This window comes from Phalacrocorax aristotelis, chromosome 13, assembly GCF_949628215.1.
Source record: "Phalacrocorax aristotelis chromosome 13, bGulAri2.1, whole genome shotgun sequence".
NCBI classification, from domain to species: Eukaryota; Metazoa; Chordata; class Aves; order Suliformes; family Phalacrocoracidae; genus Phalacrocorax; species Phalacrocorax aristotelis.
The window spans coordinates 8,769,870-8,779,922 of record NC_134288.1 but is presented as its reverse complement, the minus strand read 5'-3'; the positions used below and the strand labels follow the sequence as shown (position 1 = coordinate 8,779,922).

The 10,053-nt window shown below is 48.6% G+C and overlaps 1 protein-coding gene across 1 annotated transcript; it reads left to right on the top strand.

The window, feature by feature from the left end:
* The first annotated feature begins 12 nt into the window (after positions 1-12).
* Positions 13-9,403, top strand: SNRPB (small nuclear ribonucleoprotein polypeptides B and B1). The gene is made up of 7 exons (XM_075108881.1): positions 13-223; positions 318-469; positions 940-1,051; positions 1,309-1,461; positions 8,614-8,752; positions 8,878-9,003; positions 9,222-9,403. Exons 1-7 carry the CDS (start codon positions 221-223, stop codon positions 9,257-9,259), a joined length of 723 nt encoding a protein of 240 aa, XP_074964982.1. The 5' UTR covers positions 13-220; the 3' UTR covers positions 9,260-9,403.
* Positions 9,404-10,053: the final 650 nt, after the last annotated feature.

Sequence of the window (10,053 nt, the reverse complement as noted above, 5' to 3'; positions counted from 1 at the left end):
CGCTACTGACCGCCCCCACTCCGACGGGCCGCTCCCCGCCACCGGAAATGCGTCCATCGCGCGCCGGAAGGGGGCTGTGCGCGGGGCTGGGTGGGCAGCCGCGTGCGGGCGCGAGCGGGCGGAAGCGGCGAGAGCCGCGCGTAGGAGCTTCCGGCGGAGCGGACGGTGTGTCGGGAGCGAGTAACGGCGGCGGCGGGAGGGAACGCGGAGAGCTGCAGCCATGGTGAGCCGGGGCGAGGGCGAGGGGGGTCCCGCTCGACCCCGGTGCTCGGTGTAACGGGAGGTGCGTGTGGGGGGGATGTGTGTGTCTTTTGCAGACGGTGGGAAAGAGCAGCAAGATGCTGCAGCACATCGACTACCGCATGCGGTGCATCCTGCAGGACGGTCGCGTCTTCATCGGCACCTTCAAGGCCTTCGACAAGCACATGAACCTCATCCTTTGCGACTGCGACGAATTCCGCAAGATCAAGTGAGCGGCGCGGCCCGCGGTGCCCCCCGCCCCAAGCCCTGCCCGCTCCGCTGCGGCGGGAGGCGGCGGGGACATTTGCCCGCCCGGAGCGGAGAGCCGACACGGCAGCGGATGCTGCCAGCCTCTGCAGAAACAGCCGTGGCTTTAGTCTCGTTTGTCAAATCCCCAGACTACCAAGGTTCAAGGGGGACGTTGTTTCAGTTCTTTCCCGATAACCGCAATACACCTGCATGTGATGCCAATGTAGTCACCCTAACAGTTACCCATCACAGGAGAAAAATAATGGAGAATATACACATCTTGGCTTAGACTTCTGTGTGTACTTAGTTTGAGGCATATAAAAATGTGGTTTTTATGGTAGGTTCTCCTCTCTAGAATAGCCAAGTCATATATTCTATTGCAAATTCAAAGAGCATTGATTTTCTGCCCTCCCCCCGCCCCTTGCAACGTTTTCTTTCTTTTCGCACTAGACCTAAAAATTCAAAACAGCCGGAGCGGGAAGAGAAACGAGTCCTTGGTCTTGTGTTGCTGCGAGGAGAAAACCTGGTGTCCATGACAGTTGAAGGACCACCTCCAAAAGACGTAAGGAGAATGAGCACAGAACTAAGGAGACCGGAGGGATTTCTGATAAATTTGCTTCCTTGCAGGAGAATGCTAGTACAGGGTTGTCCTAGACTTCCAGGTGCTCTTGTGACTAGGTCCAACAAATTTTACTGCAGGAAGTTCTAATCCCTTTGGGGATTTGGACATTAATTGGGCAAAAGAGGGCTGTGGGCATCCCTAGGATCTGAGGATTTTTCCTTTGATAAATCTTCCTTTTGGGGGGGGTCTGTTTGCAGACTGGAATTGCCCGTGTACCTCTTGCCGGAGCTGCTGGAGGACCTGGAGTTGGGAGAGCAGCAGGGAGAGGTGTCCCAGCCGGTGCACCCATGCCACAGGCTCCAGCAGGATTAGCTGGCCCTGTCAGAGGAGTGGGAGGACCATCCCAGCAGGTGAGCTGCTGTGACCCATTAGAAAAGAGTTGTCTGTTGTATTCTGGGGTCACTTTTAATTCTTGGTACCAATGTGATGCAAGAAACTGGTGGAGTGGAAGAACTGTAATCTTAGTCTGTTACCAGGGAGTTTGAGCCTAGCAAGGCTTTTTGGTACTAGATTCCCCTATGTGTATATACCACGCAGCCGCTCGCTCACTCCCCCCACCCCTGTGGGATGAGTGAGAGAGTCGGAAGAGCAAAAGGAAAAAAAACCAAACCCACAAAAACTTGTGGGTTGAGATAAGAACAATAAGAAGAGTTAAACAATTAAAATAATAATTATTATTATGATAATAGCAATAATGATAATATAATAAAAAGGAAAAGGGGAAAAAGGAAAAAACTAGAAACACAAACGATACAACCGCTCACCACCTGCTGACTGACACTGCCAGTCCCCAAGTCGCGATTGCTCTCAGCCTTCCCTGGCCAGTTCCTCCCAGTTAACATACGGGGCATGACATTACATGATATGGAATATCCCTTTGGCCAATTTGAATCTGCTCTCTTAGCTGTGCCCCCTCCCCTCCTGGCTTCTTGTGCACCCGGCAGAGCATGGGAAGCTAGAAAAGTTATTGACTAGTATAAGCACTGCCCAGCAACAACTAAAACATCGGTGTGTTATCAACATTGTTTTCATACTAAGTCCAAAGCACAGCACTGTGCCAGCTATGGTGAAGAAAATTAACTTTATCCCAGCTGAAACCATGACAGTATCCACCCCTTATTCCATACCATTTATGTCATGCTCAGGTCCCATACTATCTAATACAACTTCAATAACCCCCACCTGCCTTCTCATCCTTTAATAGAATATATAGATTTCATTTATTCCCCTAGTCTATGGACCACCCCTGTAAAATGTCTGTGAAGTGTCCATTTAGTTAATTTAGTCCATGACTCTGGGCTCCATCTATTGTACGAGTCTTTCAGGGCCAGAGAGGTGGTGCGTGTGGCGTTGGATTGTTGCATGCTGAAGTCAGTCCTTGTTCCATCACCACTGCACTTTTCTTGGTTCAATGAAAGTTGGTTTTTTTATTATTTTTAATTTGGGAGATTCCCACCATGATACCATTGATATGGCATATAGCGACCATAGTAGTGATGACATAAAACATAATATAGCAATTAACAGCATACCATTAAGATCATTCGCTGTTTTCACCCAAAATCAAACCCCCTTGAGGTATACACTGGCCTCCTCCATCCTCCCGCATCACCCACCAAGTGCACCCAGGTCCTTGAGCAAAAGCAATCCCACAAATGGGTTTGCCTTTGCCTGAGGCAGGAGTAACCCAGACTGTTTTCCCCAACATATTTTTTATGTGCACTACAGGGACTCTCTCCCTTTCCACAGTACGTAAGGGTTCTGACTGGGCAGGGCCAGCTCAATTGGCAGATCCCCTCGTGTTGACTAACCAGGTGGCTTTTGCTAAATGTGTATCCCAGTGTTTAAATGTTCCACCCCCCATTGCTCTCAGTGTAGTTTTTAATAGTCCATTGTATCTTTTGATTTTCCCAGAGGCTGGTGCATGATAGGGGATGTGATACACCCACTCAATGCCATGCTCTTTGGCCCAGGTGTCTAGGAGGTTGTTTCAGAAATGAGTCCCGCTGTCTGACCCAATTCTCTCTGGGGTGCCATGTCGCCACAGGACTTGTTTTTTCAGGTCCAGGATAGTGTTGCGGGCAGTGGTATGGGGCACAGGGTATGATTCCAGCCAACCAGTGGTTGCTTCCACCATTGTAAGCACATGGCGCTTGCCTTGGCAGGTCTGTGGGAGTGTGATATAGTCGATCTGCCAAGCCTGCCTGTATTTATATTTCAGCCATCGTCCCCCATGCCACAGAGGCTTTACCCGCGTCGCTTGCTTGATTGCAGCACATGTTTCACATTCGTGGATAACCTGCGCAATAGCGTCCATGGTCAAGTCCACCCCTCAGTCATGAGCCCACCTGTACGTTGCATCTCTCCCTTGATGGCCTGAGGTGTCATGGGCCCACCGAGCTAGAAATATATCACCTGTATGTTGCCAATCCAGATCTATCTGAGCTGCTTCAATCTTAGCAGCCTGATCCTCCTGCTGGTTGTTTCGATGTTCTTCAGTGGCCCAACTCTTGGGGACGTGAGCATCCACATGGCGTACTTTTACAACCAGGTTCTCTACCTGGGCAGCAATATCTTGCCACAATGCAGCAGCTCAGATGGGTTTGCCTCTGCGCTGCCAGTTGCTTTGCTTCCATTGCTGTAAGCACCCCCACAGGGCATTTGCCACCATCCAGGAGTCAGTATAGAGATAGAGCACTGGCCACTTTTCCCATTCAGCAATGTCTAAGGCCAGCTGGATGGCCTTTACCTCTGCAAACTGGCTCGATTCACCTTCTCCTTCAGCAGTTTCTGCTACTTGTCGTGTAGGACTCCATACAGCAGCCTTCCATCTCCGGTGCTTTCCCACAAGGCGACAGGACCCATCAGTGAACAGGGCATACTGCTTTTCATCTTCTGACAGTTTGTTATACAGTGGGGCTTCTTCAGCACGTGTCACCTCCTCCTCTGGTGATATTCCAAAGTCTTTGCCTTCTGGCCAGTCCATGATCACTTCCAAGATTCCTGGGCAACTGGGGTTTCCTACTCGAGCCTGCTGGGTGATCAGTGCAACCCATTTACTCCACGTAGCATCAGTTGCATGGTGTGTAGAGGGGACGTTTCCTTTGAACACCCAGCCCAGCACTGGCAGTTGGGGTGACAGGAGCAACTGTGCTTCAATACCAACCATTTCTGAAGCAGATCAAACCCCTTCATATGCTGCCAATATCTCTTTTTCAGTTGGAGTATAGCGGGCTTCAGACCCTCTGTATCCCCGACTCCAAAACCCATGGGGTCAACCTCGGGTCTCCCCTGGTGCTTTCTGCCAGAGGCTCCAGGTAGGACCATTTTCCCCTGCTGTGGTGTAGAGCATATTTTTTACATCTTGTCCTGCCCGGACTGGCCCAAGGGCTACTGCATGAACTGTCTCCTATTTAATCTGTTCAAAGGCCTGTTGTTGCTCAGGGCCCCATTTGAAGTCATTCTTCCAGGTCACTTGATAGAGAGGGCTTATGGTCAGACTGTAACCTGGAATATGCATTCTCCAAAAACCCACAATGCCCCAAAAAGCTTGTGTTTCCTTTTCGCTAGTTGGTGGAGACATGGCTGCTATTTGTTGATCACATCTATTGGAATCTGACGACGTCCATCTTGCCATTTTATTCCTCAGAACTGGATCACTTCTGTGGGTCCCTTAACTTTACTTTGTTTTACGGCAAAACTGGCCTTCGGAAGGATTGGGCTATTTTCTTCCCTTTCTCAAAAACTTCTGCTGTGTTGCCCCACACGATGATGTCATCAATGTATTGTAGGTCTTTGGGAGCTCCACCTTGTCCAAGCATTATGGATCAGTCCATGGCAAATGGTAGGGCTGTGTTTCCACCCCTGGGGCAGTCGATTCCAGGTGTACTGGAGACCCCTCCAAGTAAAAGCAAACTGCGGCCTGCACTCTGCTGCCAGAGGGATGGAGAAGAATGCATTAGCGATATCAATTGTGGCATACCACTTGGGTGCCTTGGACTCCAGTTCGTATTGAAGTTCTAGCATGTCTGGCACAGCAGCACTCAACGGTGGAGTGACTTCATTCAGGCCACGATAGTCTACTGTTAGTCTCCACTCTCCATTAGACTTCTGCACTGGCCATATGGGACTGTTAAAGGGTTGGCTCTCCAGACGGTGAATGAGTTCATGGATGGGGATGAGACAGTCTCTGTTGGTGCGATATTGCCGCCGGTGCACTGTTGTGGTGGCGATCGGCACCTGTTGTTCTTTGACCTTCAGCAACCCCACAACAGAAGGGTCTTTCGAGAGGCCAGGCAAGGTAGACAGCTGTTTAATTTCCTCTGTCTCCAAGGCAGCTACACCAAAAGCCCACCTGTACTCTTTTGGGTCCTTGAAATACCCTCTCCTGAGGTAGTCTATGCCAAGGATGCACGGAGCCTCTGGGCCAGTCACAATGGGGTGCTTCTGCCACTCATTGCCAGTTAGGCTCACTTCGGCCTCCAATACAGTTAGCTCTTGGGATCCCCCTGTCACGCCAGCAATACTGATGGGTTCTGCCCCTATATAGTTTGATGGCATTAGGGTGCACTGGTGTCCACTAAAGCTTTATACTCCTGTGGGTCGGACATGTCAGGCCATCTAATCCACACAGTCCAGTAAACCCAGTTGTCCCTTTCCTCCACCTGGCTGGAGGCAGGGCCCCTCTATTCCTGATTATAGTATTTGTTACTCACTTCTTGGAAATATGAATCACAAGTGTCTCTGTTAGGATCAGAAATAAAATCGGCGCTTCTACTCCTCTGCCTGGGGAATTGCTTACTGGAAACTGGAGCAGCAGCTTTCCTGTAACCCCTCTTAGTGATTGTTTTTCTTTGCAGCTCATGTACCCATGCCTCTAGGGTCAAGGTAGGTTTTCCATCCCACTTGCTTATGTCCTCGCCATGGTCACGCAGGTAAAACCATAGGGTGCCCCGTGGTGTATGTCCTCTCTCTTGAGCAGAGGGACGCTTATTCCTAATGTCCGAGATACTGGTCTGTACCAGTGGGCAGTAGGACATATCTTCGTTGAGTTGCTGGACTTCCCGGGACAGTTTCTCCACAGCTGAGACGAGGGAGGAAGAGAGATTTGCTTTGTAATCCCGGAGTTTATCAATCACCTTTGCCACCCTTGGTGCCTCGTCATCTTTCCAGGACATTACTGCCAATGAGTTTCTGTGCATCGATGGTGTGCTCTGTACAAGCTTCCACCACATGGGTCGTGTGCACTGGCCTTCGTCTGGATCTTTGGATGACCGTTGGTCACTATAAATCACCTCACGCACAGCTAGTTCCCTCAGGTACTGGGTACCTTTCTCCATAGTCACGCATTTTCCTAGGCAATATACAATATCTTCCTTGAAGGGATGCCTTTCTCCTACACTGGACAGGAGTTGCCCCCAGAAGCTGAGGGCTTGTGTTACTTTTCCAATTGCTTTGTCAATGCCCTCTTCCCTAGAAAGGGATCCCAGTTGTTTGGCTTCCTTCCCCTCTAATTCCAGGCTAATGGCCCTGTAATCCCAGCATCAGAACAGCCAGGTGGCAATGTGCTCACCTGAATGACAGCTGAAATCTTTTCGCATATCGCAGCTCACTCAAGGACAGGGATCGGGTAGTTTCCATTTCTTGTACGAGTTATTCCTCCTCTTCTCCTTGTGATGGCCCTGCTGCTTCATCATCTCTTTCTAAATGAGTTGACTTTCTCTTCCAGGATTTCTTCTTGTGTATAGGGGCGACTGATACTGGCACGTGTTGATCCTCTGATTCAGCTGCAACACTTGTCACCGGGGTTGGAGTAGCTGCAGTGTCTGTCGCGGGGGTTTGAGTGGCCGCAGTGCTTGTTGCTTTCCTTGTCTTTGTCTTTTTAGATCCAGAGACCTTCTCTTCCCCTTGGGGGTACTGAATAGTGTTAAACAGGGCTCAATAGGCATGGGCCAGGCCCCAGCACATTGCAGTGATTTGTATCTCTTTGGAGTTGCCAGGGTGACAACATACTTCCTCCAAATATTCTCATTTTTCAGGATTCTGCACTTGTTCAGGAGTGAAGTCCCACATCACGGGGGGTGCCCACCGTCTTAGGCATTTGCCCATACTATCCCACATACCCTGCCACGCATAGCTATCGAGCCTTGGGGCAGATCTCTGGATGATATTCTTAAAGTGCTTATTAACCTTAGACAGAACTGACACCGTCTGCCAAAGCAGTATCAAGAGATGTATCTTAACTACCCAAGGATGTTCAAGATACTGAAAAGTTGTTGTAATGAAGGAGGAGGCATTACAGCAGGTGGTAGCTAAGGTGCCATTCTGTATTTCCTCCATAAAAATCTCTCAGAGCAGGAGGTACAATTGCTAATTGTCTCCATGAGGTGGTACCCGATGTACAGTAACAGCTTCAATATAAACTTCAAATACCAAACAAAACTCAAGGCCAATATTTTAAAAATAACTCTCCCAGGCAAAACATCGCTAATCCCTGCAGAGCACAGCAGACCACACAAACCAACACCAATCTTTAACAGACACAGCAAATACAAGAGCATGATGCAGATCAGATAAACTACTGTTGAGAACAGAGCCTATGCTGTGACCAGCAACTGTTATCACCTCAACCCTTCGTGCCCCACGTCGGGCACCAAAAAGGACTGTCATGGTTCAGCCCCAGTCGGCAGCTAAGCGCCACGCAGCCGCTCGCTCACTCCCCCCACCCCTGTGGGACGGGGGAGAGAATTAGAAGAGCAAAAGAAAAAAAAACCCAACCCCAAAAACTTGTGGGTTGAGATAAGAACAGTTTAATAATTAAAATAAAATAATAATAATAATGATTATGATGATAATAATGATCATATAATAAAAAAGGAAAAGGGGGGAAAAAAACCCCAACACAAATGATACAACCGCTCAACACCTGCTGACTGATGCTGCCAGTCCCCAAGTCGCGATTGCTCCCAGCCTCCCCCGGCCAGCCCCTCCCAGTTAACATACTGGGCATGACATTACATGATACAGAATATCCCTTTGGCCAGTTTGGATCCACTCTCTTAGCTGTGCCCCCTCCCCTCCCGGCTTCTTGTGCACCCGGCGGAGCATGGGAAGCTAGAAGAGTCCTTGACTAGTACAAGCCCTGCCCAGCAACAACTAAAACATCGGTGTGTTATCAACATTGTTTTCATACTAAGTCCAAAGCACAGCACTGTGCCAGCTACAGCAAAGAAAATTAACTCTATCCCAGCTGAAACCCTGACACCCTAGGAACTCTGTCTTACATAGTGGGAGGAAAGGCTTGAGAAGTGCAGCTTCTTGCACAGAATTCAAGTGGTATCCATGGAATTATATTACAGGTTTGTAGCATTATTTAATATGCTAAGAAGAGACTGGCATAATTTTCTGAAGAGGTAATAATTTAAATCTTGCTTATTTCTTAGTTATTAATGTAAAGCAGGTGTTGTGCTGTTTCTCTGTGAGCCTGTTTATTTTGTTTACAGGTGATGACACCTCAGGGTCGTGGAACAGTTGCAGCCGCTGCTGCAGCGGCCACTGCTAGCATAGCAGGAGCCCCAACTCAGTACACGCCAGGGCGTGGGGGTCCTCCCCCACCCATGAGCAGAGGAGCACCTCCTCCAGGTAGGAATTACTCCACAGCATGGGGCAGCAAGGAGCTCACATTATGTGGCAAGACTGGTGGTAAAGAGGTATTTATTTTTGAATATTCAGCTGGATTTATGTGCTTGTTCTTTCTTTGGCTTAAGGAATGATGGGACCTCCTCCAGGCATGAGACCACCTATGGGCCCACCGATGGGAATGCCACCTGGCCGAGGTGCTCCGATGGGAATGCCCCCACCAGGCATGAGACCACCACCCCCAGGAATGAGAGGTGAGCAGAGGTTATCTTAAATGCCTAGGAGCTGTAAGAAGCCATAACAAATAAAATGTTTGACGGGTGCTGTTTCAGTGCCTCCCTTGCTCTGGTAGTTGTCAGTAAATGCCTCAGTGTCAAAAAAGGGGTCCTTTTGAGCATGTCAAAAACGTCCTTCTGGTTTAGCCTTGCTTCCTCTTTCCTCTTCAATATTCACCTCGTTCCTTTATTCCCAGGACCCCCTCCACCTGGCATGCGTCCTCCAAGGCCGTAAGATATTCTGTAGTGTACCTTAGAACTGTGAGAAGACTGATGAAGGGAATATACCAAGCAGTACCACCTGTCAGAACTTTGCTATGTATATTTTATATTTACTGCTTGTAAAGTTGGCCCTTTTTAATAAAGTTGGAAAACCCAATACTTTGAGTCACTGTTGTGCTGGTCTGTTTCAGGAGTGCAGCCCTTACCTTTCACTGCTGTACTTGGGTCACCATAGAAGAGCAAGTTTGAAGCAAAAAAGCTCACTTTGTATTGACAGCCCAGAAGTTAACAGATTTAGGTCAATGTTGGCCTGTGTTCCTTATAGGAATTAAAGCATATCAATGACGTTGTAGCAAGCCTGATGGAAAAAAAATTATTGGGATGGTGGAGAGAGCAAAAATTCAAACAGAGTTTAATATTTTGATGAAATTAACTATGGGTTACTGATCAGAATTCTCCCCGCTTCATTCACAGTGGAACAAGTAAAATGGTGCCTATATTAGGAAGAGTGATCTCTGATGCTCTGCATTAAGCTGCTGCTTAATAGCCTACAGTAAACTTGCTTGTTAGTTATAGGTGGAGCTGCATGTGAAAAAAAAACAAGCCAGGATGAGCAAATTATCATTAATTCTGTACAGTCAGGTAAACCACCCTGCACTCTAGTTGTAGTCTTCCCTTCTTGCCTCAGCTTACAGCTGCTTTCTTTTCAGTTAGGAGGAAGCTGTCTGTGCCCCTGGCCCCTTGGGGATAATCCTTTCTTCAGACAGTAGTATCCTCTTGGAGATTTGTTTTAACTCCTGTGACTGT